The sequence below is a fragment of the Strix uralensis genome, chromosome 3 (assembly GCF_047716275.1).
Source record: "Strix uralensis isolate ZFMK-TIS-50842 chromosome 3, bStrUra1, whole genome shotgun sequence".
Lineage (NCBI taxonomy): Eukaryota > Metazoa > Chordata > Aves > Strigiformes > Strigidae > Strix > Strix uralensis.
This window is the reverse complement of record NC_133974.1, coordinates 56,884,651-56,902,198: the sequence shown is the minus strand read 5'-3', so window position 1 is coordinate 56,902,198 and position 17,548 is coordinate 56,884,651. Positions and strand designations below refer to the sequence as shown.

At 37.9% G+C, this 17,548-nt stretch overlaps 1 protein-coding gene across 13 annotated transcripts in view; it reads left to right on the top strand.

Moving 5' to 3' along the window:
* Positions 1-17,548, top strand: part of FAM184A (family with sequence similarity 184 member A) — a 77,575-nt gene that overhangs the window by 15,132 nt on the left and 44,895 nt on the right. For all 13 annotated transcript variants that reach the window (XM_074862377.1, XM_074862388.1, XM_074862381.1 and 10 more), the window contains exons 2-3: positions 11,873-12,727; positions 15,550-15,685. In XM_074862377.1, the coding sequence (XP_074718478.1) occupies positions 11,873-12,727; positions 15,550-15,685 (991 nt within the window). The remainder of the gene's footprint in view (positions 1-11,872; positions 12,728-15,549; positions 15,686-17,548) is intronic.

Here is a 17,548-nt window from a genome sequence, read left to right as displayed (position 1 = left end):
AGGCTGAAGAAATGTACTGACAGGAACCACATGCAAAATCCTGCATCTGGCGCAGCATAACATGTGTGTGGTTGGGATCGACTGGCTGGAAAGCAGCTTTGCAGAAAAAAGGCCCTGGGGTCCTGACAGACAACAAGTTGAACATGAGCCAGCAATATGCCTTTGTGGCAAAGGTGGCCAATGGCATACTAGATTGCATCAGAAAGAGCATCGCCAGCAGCTCAAGGGAGGTGATCCTTCCCCTCCACTCAACACTGGTGAGACACACCTGGAGTGCTGGGTTCAGTTCAGGATTCCCCAGTACGAGAGAGACATGGACATACTGGAGCAAGTCCAGCAAAAGGCAACTAAAATGATTAAAGGACTGGAGCATCTGTCATACTGGGAGAGGCAGAGAGCTGTGACTGTTTAGCCTGGAGAAGAGAAGGCTCAGGGGGATGTTACAAATGTGTGTGTATACCAGATGGTAGGGAGTAAAGACTGAGCAGACATATTCTTAGTGGTGCCTTATGAAAAGATGAGGCAATAGGCATATACTAAAACATAGGAAATTTCCTTTAAGCATAAGAAAACACTTCTTTTGCTCTGAGAGTGGTCAAATATTGGAACAGGTTGCCCGGAGAGGTTGAGGAATCTCCTTCCTTGGACATACTCAAAACCCACTTGAGCAAGACCCAGCATAGTCTGTTCTAGCTGACCCTGCTTTGAGCAGGGAAGTTGGACTCAATGACCTCCAGAGGGGCCTTCCAACCTCAGCCCTTCTGTGATCCTATATATATGTTGTTTCTATAGTAGTTAATGTGTGAAACCTCTCAGCTGTTGGTGTGAGATGACAACTAATAGCCAGTATTGTGTAAATATTGAGAGGTAGCTACAAACTATGAATGTTTTTCATTGTATGATAGATACCTGTAGGTTACTGGAAAGTATCCTATGAGAATAAACTTGGACTGTCAAGTGGTATGATTTGAGCAAAAGTGACTGTGCTACCTTCTTTGCTTACTTCATGGTTTTGCTCCTATAACATAAAAAAAAAAAAGAGCGGCAGCTTAGTGATCAATCCTTAGTTTGAACATGAATTTTATTTCTTTCATGAAAATGTGTATCACTCTTTCCAGAGAAAGGAAAGAGAAATTACTTCAAGGTAGTATGATATTTCTGGGAAGTGGCTCAAATTCTTCTGCAGTTATTAAAAATCCCATGAATAGACAAGTTTCTGGTTGGAGTTTCCTTTTTTTTTTTATTCTGGAAAATTAGCATTTACCATTAAAATCCAGAGATGACTTGTAGTTAAGGCTTTCCATAAAGTGAAAAGTGCTGTAGATAAAAATACCAAGTTGGGAGTCTTGCTATGTATGCTTTTCACTAATATTTCTTTCCTGCATAGCTGCATACATGTTTGGAAGACTCCATGCCTTTCCTTCTCTTAAACAAGCCTGGAAAGTAGAGACACAGTTATGAGCAAGAAATGGATTTGTTTTCCAGTATTCCTTTCAAACCACTGGTGAGAAATTCCCCTTTACTTTGTAGAGGCTGCATTGTATCTTCTTGCTGACTGGTCTCTTCTGCTGTGGGGAACCACTAGATACTGGCATGGCATAGAATCTGCAGAAGTTCTTGAGGAAATAGGAATGAAAATAGATCAAGCATTGAGGGGAAGATACCTGCAGGCAGAGAAAATTTGAAAATGAACTTTGCTTTGGTGAGGTGGAACTGGGAAGACCTTTTCTCTGGCTTGTCATACAGTGCTGCTGTTTCTTTGGGGAGATGGGATACAAGAAACCTTTTGCTAATGTTTTCATCAGCTCAACACTTGAGGATTCACCAGCAAGAATGAATCGCATATATAAATGATGCTGCCTATGCCTTGCTTTCAGGTTTACAGGCGAGCTAAGAAGAAAAGGGATCATCTTTCTTTAGTGTCAATTTCATTTACAATTTATCCAAAAATACTTGTGATGTTTTCAGGTGATAGCACTCAAAAATATTGCTTTGGATATCCTCTAGAGCAAATTTAGAAATGCAGGTGCTTCATTTTACTTTACATTTCCACAATTGTTTTTCTGTCTCTACCACCCCTGCTTCCCCCCTCCCCCCCCTTCCCAAGTAAAAGAAAAAAACCAAATCCCTTTCATTCTAAATAGTTGAAGTTTTTAATTCTAGCTTCAGTTCCCAATATTAGTGAGTACTTCCACAAAAATTACTTATTTTTTTAAAAAACAAGACAACTTGTCTTATGTACTCTTAGTTCCTTAAAAACTGTGTGTTTCTAGCTAGGCCATGTATGGAGAAATCCAAAACCAGTCAATGGCCAGACAGCTTTTCATCATAAATATCTAGTGAAAACTAAATGTGTAAAAACATGACACTTAAGATGGTAAAAGTTAAATAGGGAGTTAGGTTTGAAGGTGGACTAGATTAAGATTTTAAGAATAAGTTGTTAGTCTTGAGTTATGATGAAAGTGATCTTGAATGATAAAGCAGGGAAATAGATTTTGAAGAAAACAGGACTCTAATTTTTTAGACTTTAGATTATTTTGAGTCTTATGACTTATTTTTCTGTCTAGTACAAATAACTACATGACTTAAATATTTATTTCTGATTAAAATAAAGTTGGTGAAAGTACAGATGTGATTGTATCAAGAATTTAGCCAACTCTAGCCAAAAAAATGGGAGACTTAAAATAGCAATTTTATTGACATAAATGATACTGTGTTAGACATTTTTATAGTGGCTTTGTAAAAAAAAAGATTGATTTTTAGAGCAGAATAGAAGAACTTAAGCTTTGCTTTCAGACAATAAATGAAATCAGCTGTCTAATCTTACTCCTTTTATATAATTTTTTTTCACTCTAAATTAAGAATAAGTGTGATGGATTTGTTGAAATATTTTTGCAGAAAATTTCAACTTCTAGTCATCCTTTTAGGATCTCACTTCAATATCAGTGAATATCATCCTTTAAGCCATTTGACCCCACTGAAGAAAACTCACTTTCTAAGTGCCATCTCTCATATTTTTCACCAAAAGGCTGTTTTTCTTTTCATATGTGGTCATTCTTTCAATGAAAAATATTAATTGCTTTTTATTAAGAAAAGGAGAAAAGTGTGCAGTGGTGAATCAGGTAATATGTTTTCCTTTAAAAAAAATATACAAATGCAGAGAAAGAGAGAGGGAAATTCTGAATGATATTAAGTCTGGAAAAAAGAATCCAGCTTCATTAACTGTGGCTTGAATGACCATCAGGATGTAATTTGATGATACAAAATGCAGAAACTGTAAAAGGAAAGGAGCAACTTACTATGCCTAGCAGGTAATTAAAGCAGATGGAAATACTGTGTCTGTGTTTTCTGTAATGAAGTTCTGAAACAATGCTGATATAGGATGAATCAAATAATTTTTAAGTCATAGTGTTGAAGTTTGAGAAGCTTTGTAAAGAACTGCTGTATTTTGATAATGTTTGTGTAGCAGAACTCTCTTTTATCAATTAAGCAAGTAAGTAGTTTAGGACTACTTATCTTGATTTACCGATATTGACCAAGTTGAAAAATAAGTACTGATTTCCAAGGAACTGTTACAAAACATTTAAACTATTTTCTGCTGGTATTTGCTCCCACTCTGACTAACTTTTGAAGCTTTTTTAAAACACTGTTTTCCTCTTTCATAACAGTCATTCTGCAATGTGTTCTTGGGTTGTATTGAAATCTGTCATCATGAAAATATTTTTGTCATAATCAGATTTAGACTTAGAGTAAACTCTACTCTGACTTATTCTGCAAGTTGGTTTTACTTTGGCACAGAAAGCAAACTTATATGCAGTTAACAAAACTAAATGTCTCAATACACTGCTTAGAAATAGCTTTAGTTGAGAACTGTGTAATATGAATGTATGGAATTGGATTGCTGAACACTGTACACTTAAGTAACTCCATTAGAGCCAGCAATGCAAGTGTAGAACGGCTGAGCATTTTTCTCAGAAATAAATGTCATTTGGTAGCCAAGTGGGGGGTTAAGTGCCACATCATACAAAGCAGCAGTGGTGACGTCTCCCCTATAACTGGGGAAGTGGTCCTGTATAATTTGGTTTATAGTAAAGAAGTGCGCTTTACCTGTATCCAGCTGCTTCTCATCTTTCTGTCAAGGTCTCCAAGTCTACTTTTTCCTCTTGTGAAAACTGTTTTGTTTCAAGATTGTGCAGATAATTCTGTGATGTTTTACTCCTGAAAATTAGTTGAATTGAATCTGGCTAGTAGGTCATCCATCTGCAACATTCTTTAACAGGTGACTTAGACATTACTTCTAGTCAGTGGCTAATGTTATTCAACAGAATATCCAACCCATGTCTCACAGTCCTATGCTATTATCTTCAAATAGCTCTTCCCATTTAATCTGTATTTCTAGTTTGCGTGATTTCACATCTGCTTGCTTTGCACCTGAGTTTTTGCCTCGTGAAGATATTCTGAGGGCTGTATTGTATTTGGGCGGTGCAGTATTGTATCTGACTGTCATGCCTTAGCCAGGCCATGATTCTTTTAAAAACCTATATAAAATGGACTTGTATTTCATCAGTGGTTTTTTTTGCTTGTTTTCTAAGTAACTTTGCTATGAAAATCCTGAAAACCAAGTTAGAATAATTTTCAGGATATAGGGCCTACATGTTGTATCTAATGCATGTTGTATCTCATATTTATTCTCCTTTTTTTTTGCCCTTCTATCTTCTTGTCTCAACAGGCATAACAGCTTCACCTCTTCCCCAAACTGATAATCTAAATTGCCTATTGGCAAGTAATTTTTCCTCTCTTTCTCCCTTCCATCAAACATCACATGCCTTCCATAATTACTGCATTGTTTTCTGGAAGGGAAATGCTAGAAGGGCTCCTATTTTTTTATTGTATTTTGATAAATATTTGTAAGTGGTATCTGCTCTTATTTCCTCTCTTTTCGTTGTGAGAAACCTGGATAAAGTTATCTTATCTGGCATACCTTAACTCATCACTGGTACAAATTCCTTTGCTCCATTGTAATTTGTTGGGATGAGGAAAATATCCCACTTGTCCATTTTCTGCAGCACATCCCAGAATACCCATATAAGAGAAAAAAAAAATTGCTACTAACTATAGCAGGATGCCGTCTGTCCTGCAGTGGACCACACATCCAGTCAAAGACCTTGCTCTACTGAATGGAATGGTATTTCCCCCAAGTATCTAATTCTGTCAGCCTCACATATGTACTGATGCCTCTGTCAAATCCCCTTTTGTCCCCCTAAGGTGGTCCACTGGTGAGATCCAGTCTTGGAGACACTCAGCTGCTAGAGCAGAAGGAGCAACACAGCCTGATTGCTCACTCTGCCCCTTGTAATGGGTGAACTGTTTCTCAGTTCACTAGTGATTGCTAACATCATTTTCGGTGTCCCAGCCCAGAGACCTGAGACTTAAACCATTCCTGACTCCTGGCAGCAGGCTCCATGTCTTCTGATCTTGTGAACCCCATATTCCTGTTGTTGTTCAGTACGTTGGTCTATTAAATGTGGTGCAGGTAATGTGCTCCTTTTGTTGAGTCTTTAATTGCAGAGTGCTCTACAGCTGTAGATTTACCTGCTGGCATGCTTTTGATTTCTGTGAACTGGTTGGCTTGTTAATGGTTATTCCTGTTCCTGGATTTGGACGAAATGGATATTTCCAAGAACATATTGTAACAGAAAGCTCCTGGTTAGCTCCCAGAAAGCCTCTCACTCCTTGTCTCCTACAACTGTAGGAGAAAGGGAAAAAGCAACAGTGAATGACCGAACTGGACTCGCTGGCCATTCTGTCTCTGTGCTGAGACATGCTCTGTATCTGTTCTCTGGGTGAGGACATCTCCTACCCCACAGATAATTGGAATGTGGCATGCCTTTTTCTGATAATTAAGGTACAGGCCTTTTAATGATTTATAAATATGCTGACCTGTAAATGCAAGTGGATCTTTTCAATCAGTGGGATTTTCAGGCAAATACTTAAGAAGAGTTGATATTTTGGTGTAGGTCATACAATCCTTCCTGTGTTTTGTTTATTTGTGTAAGTTAAGTAGTTAATGTGATACTTGGCAGTTCAGAAAGTAGAAATGGGTTATCAGCACATCACATTACAGGTACCTGAGGAGCATGTGTTTAGGAAAATGAGGAAAGTGTTTTTAGGTGTATGTGCCCCTGTGAAGCTTTATGCCGTATGTATATGGTACTGAACATCAAGAAACCTGAAAGTACAAAATAAATATTTTTCCCCTGTTTAATTATCAGCTTAGATGTTAGTGTTAGTCCTCTGACTTACCAAGACTTCTCTTCTATAGAAAATTAAGTGTAAATAACAGGTGTGAAAGTGAAAAGTTGTCACTTGTTTTCACTCAAAACTTGAATGTTAGGTAGAAGTGGAAATCTGTTGGTGTTCTGTTTCTGGAAATAAATTATGCTGAACTTCATGGTATCATTCTTTAAATAATTAATTGTAAACAGTCAGCATTAGAGATTACTTTAGAAAGCTTGTTGCAGTAATAAAAATAATTCAGTATTTGTTTTCAGAGCTTCTAAAGAAATAAAGTGCTAAATTTTACTTAGGCATAAATTGAGCTAATGCATTAAATCTGTTGAACAGCTAAAGGGTATTTTCATAGTACATTTTCTGAGGAGGGGTATTTTTTGGGGAAAAATTTTCAAGTTCTTACTGTCTGGATTTTATCTCAAAGGAGGACTGGTGTAGTTAGATCAGCTTTTCTGGGGAGATGGTATTGGTGGGGGACACTACTTTTACAGCTGCAGACTGTATTTGTCTCTTCCCTGCTTATCATGCTGTGTCCCTAATGCACTAGCCCAAGTGCTTAAGATGACTTGCAGTGAACCAGATAGCTGAAGAACAAGTGCCTGCCTTCCACCTTCTCTGGGATGTCTAAGCAATTGTGGCCTAAAGTTCTAGGCTTGTTTCTGTTGTGCTGCCAGCAACACGAAGGGTTGGATTGACAAAGCATCTGTATTTGCAGTATTTTCCATAAGGGAAGAAAAGGTCTTTCTAGATAAAGGGATGGGGTTTTTTTCATTTAAAAAAGAGAGATGGACATACATAGGTTTTGGGGTTGGAATTTTTTTTGTATACATAATATGGCTTTTTAAAGCGGGGCTTCAGATTTAGCAATAACTTGTCTTTCCCCATTAAATGTTCTGCGCAGGGTTGTCTCTTGGTTACAATTTAAGGAAAAAAAAAGTCCTACTAAAATGAAACTTCAAAGATTATATGAAAAAGTATTCAGAGCTTATCTTGTGGTGTTCAGCGTCTGGATAGCAATGTACGAGAAGGAATAAAATGCTTGTGTTACAGCTGGCTGCCTACTTTGTATATGGTAATGAATTTGTAAGAATGTACTCTGTGATTGTGGACAGCTCTTCAGAAAGACTGTTTTAAATAACTTTGAAGTATTTTCCTGTATTACTATATTTTTGTAATGTACTAGGGAGCAGAAATTTGTCCAGTAAAAGCAAACTTATTCTGGGTTTTAAATTGGTTATTGTCCTAGATTGACCTCTCATTGATCATAACACATAAATTTTAAATGCTTAAATATAAGATACTTCTCATTATTTGGCATTATTTGGTCAACAGGAAGAGAAGGGGAAAAATGAATGCAATACGCATTGTAACACAAAGTATGATTATTCTGGACTATAGTAAAGGATACATTTCTACATAAAATTAATTCATAATAATGTCTGGAAGTTTTTTGATGTTTCTTGTTGATGTAGACAAAACTTTTCTGTTTGCATCCTACTGTGTCTGTGGGGTGTGACTTGTCTCTAAAAAAAACCCTTGTTACTGTTTCCCAGTATCTTCTTCCTGCCTCTAGCAGTTCTTATCTACTCAGATAGCAAGGGTAGGTCAGGCTCATCAGTCTGTGTTCCAGATCATTAACAGGTGATGCATGACCAATTCCTTGCTGGCACTGTAGTTGTGTAGCTCATTAAATAGGTGTGCAACACTTGCGAAGTCTTGGGGTGTCTCTGGAGGCTCTGGTGTTTCGGACTAGCAGGTACAGACAGCATCAGTGCTCACAGGCAGCAGCACCCCAGCAGCACTGGGAACAAGACACTTCACTGAAATAGGCTGAATATAGTGCTCTGACCCAGGGACCCACATCTTAAGTCTAAAATGAAGCTTTACCAGAGACATAAGGTTGATGTTTGTGTGATGTGTAGTGATGTCTTTTTCTCATATGTGTCAGTTCCTGTTTCCATGTAAAATTAGAGAGAATGAACCACACACATTTTTCGAGGTACTTTCTGTGGTGCAAAATACATTTGGCACCTAATACTAGTATTAAGGTGAATTACATATTTTTTAGTTAGAAAAGCATTCCATCGTGACTAAATTGCTGGCAGGAGCAGATGACCAAAGTGCAGCTGACCATGCAAGAGTTGGTCAGCTCTCCAAACCATAACATCTGGTCTGAAGTAAAAAATATTTCTCAGCCAGATAGTCAAACTTTCATCTTTCAACAACAATGTTGAACACTGATTGTTGTTGGTATTCCATGTAGTTCAAGACACCAAAGCTAATGCAGCAACAGACTTGCTTAACGTTACCACATAGAATATAACTGAACACTCCAATAATTATTGTCATAAAAAAGGTTATTACTGTTATTGTTACTGGCTTCCTCTGTTGTAATTCTTCAGACCAAGACACGCATTAATAAGAATCTACTGAAATACTAATTATGTTACTGTTTATATAACGTATGGTTCTGTCTGTACCTCTGGAATGATATGCTAACTGAAGACAGTAAAGCACAATTTAATTTTTTTCTTACTGCCTCTCAGTTTTCAGAAACTTACTTGAGCAGGAACTATTTATGTTAGCTAGAACTTTAAATATATTCATTTGTTCCAATGTATTTCATTTTATGCATTCATTTCATTGACATGCTGTTGCTTTTGCTTCAGTTAGTACAGACTCTTTATCTATGTACCTATGCTAATACAGTGCATCAGATTCTCAAAGATAAAATCTGATAGGTATTCCATTACTTTAAAAACACTGAGATTTATAATAGTGTAATTTGATAGAGCTGTTATTTAGGTTGCTGAAGAACATATGGTATGATATGACATTGTTGCATGCATTTTATTTTTATGTTTTCCATAAGACACCCATGTTCTTCATTTAGGCAATGAATGGTGCTTATTGAATTTGTAGATGTTCAGTGCTTTTTTTGTAGGGAGGAAGTGGATGATGAGAATTTAAAGATCTGAATCTGACACTGCATATAGGCTTATTTTTCACTTGGAACTTTCAGTGAGGAGCCCATTGCCAAAACATAATACCCTTGAAAATACTATGATTTATACTTACTGCAGATTATAGTGCTGCATAACCTGAGACTGGAACACTGCCTGAAGTGAGGAAGAACATTATGGCACTCCTATGCACAAAGACAGGAGTCAGGGTCTGTTTTGTGCATGGGATTTGACTTAGCGTTCTGCAAATACTTATTAGAATAACCTGATCATAAGTGTGAGGTTTTTTTAATACCCTTAACTACATTGTCTAGCATCTCTAACCAAAGCTAACGTCTCTTCATGCAAGATACTGAATGTACGTTTTAAAAAAATAAAAACCTCTGTTTTCAAAGTGTTTCTGATGTTAACAAAGGAGTTGAACACTGGACTCCATTTAAACAACGGGGAAGTTGACCTTTGGGATCCAGCAGCTGAGACTGTATGTTGGTGACAGAAGGGAGATGAAAGCTTTGTGGTCAGAAGTTACTACTGACATCACCAAAGACAATGAGGATATAAAAGGTTCAAACCTTGGGTGAGGGACATTGCAGTGATAGTTGTGATTCTTCTAATGGAATTGCATGTGGCTTTGTTGTTGGTTTTTTTTGCAATGTAATAAAGGAGTTCTTTGAGTCTCTGAACCGTGGAGCTCTTTCGCAGTAGGAAAAACTATTTATTTTTTCTAGTGAGAAAAAGTCACAAAGTCTACCTGCTGCCTGCAGAGATATTAGCAGATTAAGAACACTTAACAAAACCATGGAAAAGCTCTGTTTTTCCCTCTTTCATTGAATAGTGTCTACCTGTGTTAGAAAAATTGAATTAGAAAAATGTAAATTAAACTGCTTTTTGTGATTTTTTTCAAAGTTATTTCCTTGCTATATAGATGAGTGTGGCTGTTTATTTTTTTTTCTTTCCATCTGATACTGTTTCAGAACTTTTTTTTTAAGCTTTCCCTTTTAGTTTTTTTGTCACAGATACCTATGTCTTTATTTCAGACAATAAAATTTAGAATACAGTGTCTGGACTCTTTAAAAAAAAAATAAAAACAAAACACAAAACAAAACCAACAAAAAATCTCAAACAACACAACAAAAAACCCAAGAAAAACCCAACAAAAAAAAGGCAAAACCAAAACAAGACAAGTAAAAAAAATCCCAGAAAACAAAGCTTATGATACTGCGTGACCACAATCTTGAATCTGTTTTTTCACTTATAAAAGCTCTTTTTTGAGCTTTATAACTTGTCTAAACACTTGACTGTAGCCACTTTCTCCAGTCTAGAACATAGACTCTGTCCTTGGTGCCAGGAGAGCGATTCTGGCCTTCTTCATATTTCTTGGTCCTGAGGGCAAGTCAGTGCAATCTTCCTCTTTTTTCTAGCTGAATGCTAATGGAGGACTGGTCTAGGTTCTGCCCCCACAAGAAGAGGGGGGGGGGGGTGGTGGAAAACCCAACCCAAGAAGCTCAAAGCAAAATTCCTAAAGTGGAGGTTTTTCCTAAATTCTCTGCTTCTTGATCATTTTTAAGATATATAAAATATACTAATCGGAAGACCTTTATTTTTCAGCTATGTTTTATAGCTCTGCTGCCTGTAACGTATCTGGGGAATGTGGAGATTTGCTGGAGTTGTTGGTACATAAAATATTGTATTAAAACCAATCACTGCATGAATAGTTTATTCACTGATATATACATATACAGACATACTTATCCATAGCTCCATACTGGTGAGAGTACTTCCTAGTTAAAAAAGATGACCTACATGTTGTCGTGCAATTGAAACATCCCATAGAATGTGTGTGGTTACTTTAAAATTTTCACTGAAAGTTAGGCATCTGCTTCTTTTACAGCCTGCTCAGGCTGCTTAGCTCCTGGGGCTCCCCAAACTGTTGGCTGCCCTGCCACCTGCTTTTCTGTTCAGCTGACTTATTAGCTGGAAAGTGGGTGAGCTTATGTAGTAAGGGACCTCAGACCTTAGGAGATCACATACACAGGACGCCTACTAGATAAGCTGTCAAAACCAAAATTGTATCTGGGCAACCATCAGGCCTAAACCAAAACAACCAGTGTTTGCATTTTAGGTGTTTCTGAACTGAAATATTTAAGAATAATTAGCATTTGGAAAGGAGGAATTTGAGATTTGGATTTTGTTCCAATTTAATTTCATGTTGTAATGTATACTCTGCGTGTGTTATTCTCTGACAGAAAACCTCTGTTCAGATTTCTTTAGGCTATGCTTTTATTTCTTTTAAATAAATGTTTTGTTTTTCAGTGTGTTGAATGTGCTTTTTCCCAGGGGTGTTTACAGAAACAACATGCATATAATGGCAAAACTTTCATCACGAAAATTATAGGTTAAAAAGCATAGAAAAACTATTCTACATGATATATAGAACTGTCATGACTAATATGGCATTTATGCAGTCACATTCATAGTGATATTTAGTGTCTTATTCCTACTGTGAAAACATGGCAGATTGTCAAAGTAACTTTCAGAGTGCCTAGGTGTTTTTTCTTATGGTTTAATAGATAACCAGAATGCCTCTTCTCTAATATAATATTATTTCATGTTTGTAGGTAATATATGCTTTGAACACTAAAAATGATGAACATGAAGCTGCTATCCAAGCCCTTAAGGATGCTCATGAAGAAGAAATTCAACAAATTCTTGCAGAGACCAGAGAGAAGATCTTGCAGTATAAAAGTAAAGTTGCAGAAGAAATGGATCTGAAGAGAAAGATCCAGGTTTTAGAAGAGTCACTGGAAGATCATAAAAAGATGAAACATCAGGCTTTGACAGAATTTGAAGCTTATAAAGATAGAGTTGAAGATATGCAGCTTTGTGCAGAAGCTCAGCATGTCCAACGTGTAGTGACCATGTCAAGAGAAGTAGAAGAGATCAGAAAGAAATTTGAGGAAAGGCTACGAAGTTTCATACAGTTGCAAGTGCAGTATGAGAAGGACAAACGTACAGCTCTGGAAGACTTGAGAGCTGCCCACAGGCTTGAGATTCAAGAACTTCTGAAGACTCAACAGAGTCAGAATGCTACTTTAAGTAAGGGACAAGAAAAACTAGAGGAATTGCATAGACTGGAGCTGGAAGACTTGAACAGTAAGGTTGAAGAGTTAAGGCTGGAAAGAAAAAAACTCATTGAGGACTATGAAGGTAAACTCAGCAAAGCACAGTCCTTCTATGAACATGAACTTGATTCTTTGAAAAGATCTCAGCTTTTTACAGCAGAAAGTCTACATGCTTGCAAAGAAAAAGAAGTGGAGCTAAGGAAAGAATTTCAAAACCAGGAAAGTATGTTACGGAAGAATCTGGGAAAGCTTAAAACTGAATTGCAAATGGTCCAGGATGAAGCTGCCAGTCTAAGGGAAAAATGCCAAAAACTTCAGGTGGCTCTTGGTACAGCAGAAAACAATGTTCAGGTGAGGCCAATGTTATCTTGTTCCCAAGACTGTGAATTTTCTTTTCCTATTTATGCTGTCTTTCCATAAGGCTTGGTAGGTTGAGGTGGTTGGAACATGTAAACTTAATTTTCTGTCACTTGTACTAAATTTAAAAAATTTATTTATATTTTAAAATCAATTTAATGTGCTTAATTTCCCCAGAGTGAATTAATAGTACTTTATATTCCAGTAGAATCTAGAAACCCCTACCCAGGGGAAAGTTTTGGTCTTTTCCCTTTCAGCTGTTCTTGAATAGAACTTGGTTGTGCTAGTCGTACTACTCAGTGTAGTATTCTCAATAGAATACTCAAAACTGTTACCACTTAAAGAGCAGGAAAAAAAACCCCAAACCAAACCGTGTTCCCTTCCTCAGAAAGGAAGGGGAAAAAAAGGGGGGGAGGAAAAAAAACGGGGCGAGGAAAGGGATTTAGAGAGGGAAGGAGGATGTTGGTGTCTAGTACCATTTGAGATGTTATGCTGACAAACTGAAATCGTTGCTGGAAAAATTGAGAACCAACTTATCTAGACTACAGTTTCTTGCAGAAATGTATTTGGCAGGAATGTCATACCACTAACACTATAAATACAATGTATTTATACATGTTATTTATGTCTTGTATTCAGTGCAGTCTTGCTTGTAGAGATCATTAGTGACTACCTTGCCTAAACATGTTGGGTGTTAGGAAAAGTAGGTTTGTAGGAGGTAAGAAAAAAAAGACGACTTCCTAAATGTTTTATTGTAACATCTTCAATGATGTTTTCGCAAGCAGTAACTGAAACACTGCACACATTTTCAGTATGTACTGGTTTTGGCTGGGATAGAGTTAATTTTCTTTGTAGTAGCTAGCATGGGGCTATGTTTTGGATTTGTGCTGGAAACAGTGTTGATAATTCAGGGATGTTTTCATTATTGCTGAGCAGTGCTTACACAGAGTCAAGGCCTTTTCTGCCTCTCACCCCACCCCACCAGCGAGGAGGCTGGGGGTGCACAAGGAGTTTGGAGTGGACACAGCTGGGACAGCTGACCCCAACTGACCAGAGCGATATTCTGTACCATGTGATGTCATGCGCAGCATATAAAGCTGGGAGAAGAAGGAAGGGGGAATATTTGGAGTTATGGTGTTTGTCTTTCCAAGTAACCATTATGAGTGATGGAGCCCTGCTTTCCTGGAGATAACTAAACACCTGTCTGCCAATGGGAAGGAGTGAATGAATTCCTTGTTTTGTTTTGCTTGTGTGTGTGGCTTTTTACCTAATAAACTGTCTCTCAACCCCTGAGTTTTCTCACTTCTACCCTCCTGATTCTCTCCCCCATCCCACTGGGGGAGAGTGAGTGAGCAAGCAGCTGTGTGGTGCTTAGCTGCTTACCAGGTTAAACAACAACACAGTGTTATTAAGAAACTAAAGTTTCTTGTCCCTAAAGAAGGACAAAGACAGCTCAAAAATACTGAATTTTTTTGGTCAACAAAAAATAGGACTGGGTATGCTGGGCTTGAAGGAAAAGATTCTGTGAAATTCTGCTTGGTTTTTGGTAGCTGTGCTGACGCCTGAAGAACAGTAATTTCTGTGGGTAAGCCTGAGTATCTTGTCTTTTGCATTTGTAGTTACTCTCAAGTTTCAAAGCCAGAAGTACCTTAAAAGTGATGGTCATAGTGATTTTGGAAGCATCATTGAGTAGAGCTGAGATGGATCATGAGCTTTTCCCATTTACAGTCTAATTCCAGCCCATCTTTTGGAGTATTCTTCCTTGTGTAAAGGCTACAGGGTGTAGTGAAAGAAGACTGCTACCTTTATCAGATATTAAATATGGAATACCTTTTTCCAGTTTCCCAAGGGGCCTTCTAAAAGTTAATTTCCAGCTTGGTTCAGTTAACGAACCAGAACTCTTGCCTTTCAATTGACTACATCAAGGAGGTGGGTTTCTGGCAAGCTGCAGCGAAGAGGAAACTCACTGTATATTGATCATTCCTTCAGTAAAGGAGTTCCTCTTGGTTCCAAACAAGAGGAAGAGTCTAGTACAGTGTTCACAGCAGATTTTAAAGTCGGGTTGTACTTTGATCATCGTGGATGACGTGATCAAATGCCTAATCTCATCACTTCTGGTGTCCATGTCTCATTACATGTCCTGTCCAGTGTTTTCCCCAGTTCTGTGTCCTGCTTTAGTTCTGAAATGACCCTTTACTATTCCAGTGACTTGACTGATGAGAAATTTAGATTTCTTTTAAAAACAGGAAAAGATTTCCTCTCCTTCCTGCGTGGCTGAGAACACATCATCATCACCACACTACCCAAGATGTGCTGTTGTGAATCAGTACATCAGACTTAAAACATACTAAAAGTTTAACTAATTGCCTAGTTCTCATATAATGTATATCCATGTGCAGCTTAATATGTATCAGTACTAAACACTCACAGTTTCAATGAAAGACAGTGTAAACTACTGTGAACATACAATGCATTCTTTAATGTGAAGAACTCTCAGATATCAGAAACCAGGTTTCTCAAGTTGGCCCTCAAATTCTTTGGACCATTTTACTGTTTTTATTTTTCATATACCTCTTTAACTATTGTCACATCTCTCTTATGTGTTCTTGTCATAGCCAGTATCTTGTAATGCTTCAACAGTATTTTTTGAAAAACATATAATACAAAATGAACATGGCAGTAATATTACAAGATTTCAGCTTTTGTACGAATAAAACTTATTTGCTGAAAGGCCTTCTCTGTGCATTTTAACCTAATGCTCATTTAAATTTACATGATTGTATATCATAACAGGCATTATACTATGCTTCCTCTAGGTTCTTCAAAAACAGCTAGATGATGTGAAGGAGGAGGAGATGTCCTTGTTAAGCAAACACAAAGAAGTGGAAAGTGAGCTAGCAGCTGCTAGAGAGCGCTTACAGCAGCAGGCCACTGATCTTGTTCTCAAAGCCAGTATGTATGTCAGTAACTTAATCTGGAAATGAACTTCATCTTTTTATTCTAATCTTTCCTTTTTCTGTTAACCTTGTGCAGGTTTAGAGTGCCTGAAGACCGTTCAATGCTATCCATAGAAATTTCTGACAAGTTTGGGGGTTTTTTTAACTGTTTTGATATCGTATGCATTGTACTTAAGAATCTCTTTTTGTGTTTTTATTTGTCCGAATGTTCTGCTTTGTATGGGGTATATGTATCTCCCAGGCCTTGGAATTTCTTGCCTTAACTACACTTGTACTGAAAGCTTCTGTTGTATATCTGTTCTACACATAGTCACTGAGACACGTTTCCTCTTCCTCTGTCCTTTTTCAGTTGCCTTGTCTTTTTGCTGAGACTGTGGTACTTCGCTTTACACCTACTGTCAGAAGACTCACAGTTTATCAGATAATAAATATTTTAGGGTTTTCCTTAATAGCTGTTTTCTTCAGTTCTCTGTGCTTGTTGGCATATGGAAGGGCACAGAAAATGGCTTAAGACTTGGTTGTACACATGTGGGTTTTCCCTCATTGGCTTTATCTCTTTGGTAAATTGCTTAGTGGTAGGGCCTGGCCCCAAGTACTTGAACTTGGTTAACTATACTATAGGTAGGATTGTAGGCTTTGAAATAAGGCCCTGGCTTATCTTTGGCCTTGTTCAACTAGACCAATTATAGAAATATCTGATTTATTATCCACACAAATTAGCACAAGCCCAGGACCCTTCCCAAAAGTCAGTTTGGGTAAGGTCACCTTATTGTGAAGGCTGGGATGTTGCCGGACTGTGCCAGTCAGCCTTAGGGACAGACAGTACTTCACAGCCTTAACTTACTAATACTGTAATAGTTTACTATTACTGTAATAGCTTACAACTAACTGGCTATATGTGGCCTTGCCCTCAAACTGGATGTGTGAATGTGGCCTGTATCAAGGCTTTATTTCTGTCCTTCAAATAATGAAGCAGTTCCTACAGATGGACTGATGAGTGTGTCTGCTGCCTAGGAGTGCATTGTGCCTAGGACAAGTGGCATATATGAGCTGGCTAAGGTAAGGGCTAGAAATAGTCTGACTATATGTTTGGACAGTCTAGAAGCCAGCAGGGAGCCAAGACTGCAAGGTTCTACTGGATGTAAACAGCTAAAAGGAATGGGCTTGCTGCTAAGAGGATCTCAAATAGGAATCTGACCTTCCCAAAAGTGATTTGTGAGGCACTCAGAAAAATTAATGACTTGAGACTGTTGGGGGGAAAAAAACCCTGTTCTCATACACTCTTTGGCCATTCCTGTTTCTTTCCCTGGGCAGAAGCATGGGAGGGATTCAGCAGGCAGCTCCAGATCTAGTGGAAATAAACTTAAATATCCAGGCTGGTTTTGTGCATTACTGAGGACACGGAGGGAGTTGGCTAGCCTCTGAGTCCAGCACTGGTCTCTGGCACCAAGGCTTTTAGCTGTACCAGAAATTCCAGTGTGTCCATGCTGTTGCTGAGCTGAGTGGCACTGTCGGTAGTACATCTTTGCTTCACAGCATGTTGCTGTGCAACAAGAACCAGGAGGCCTTTTTACAGTGGTGCCACCAAGCCATTACCATGTCACATAAATGGTTACCAGCCTGTTTGGAAATGATTTCTGACACTGGCCCACTGCCATCTCCTCTGATTTTTCAGCTCCAATTTGGAAGTCAAAAATCCTGCCTCAAAGAAACTAAATTCTCATACTTAATTACAATACAAAACATTTACTACTTGTGTTACAATTTGAGAACACTATTATAAGAAATTAATATATTCTTCTTCTATTTATCCTGAGATTCCAAGCTTGAAAGGAAACTGCTGCATTTCATACCTTCT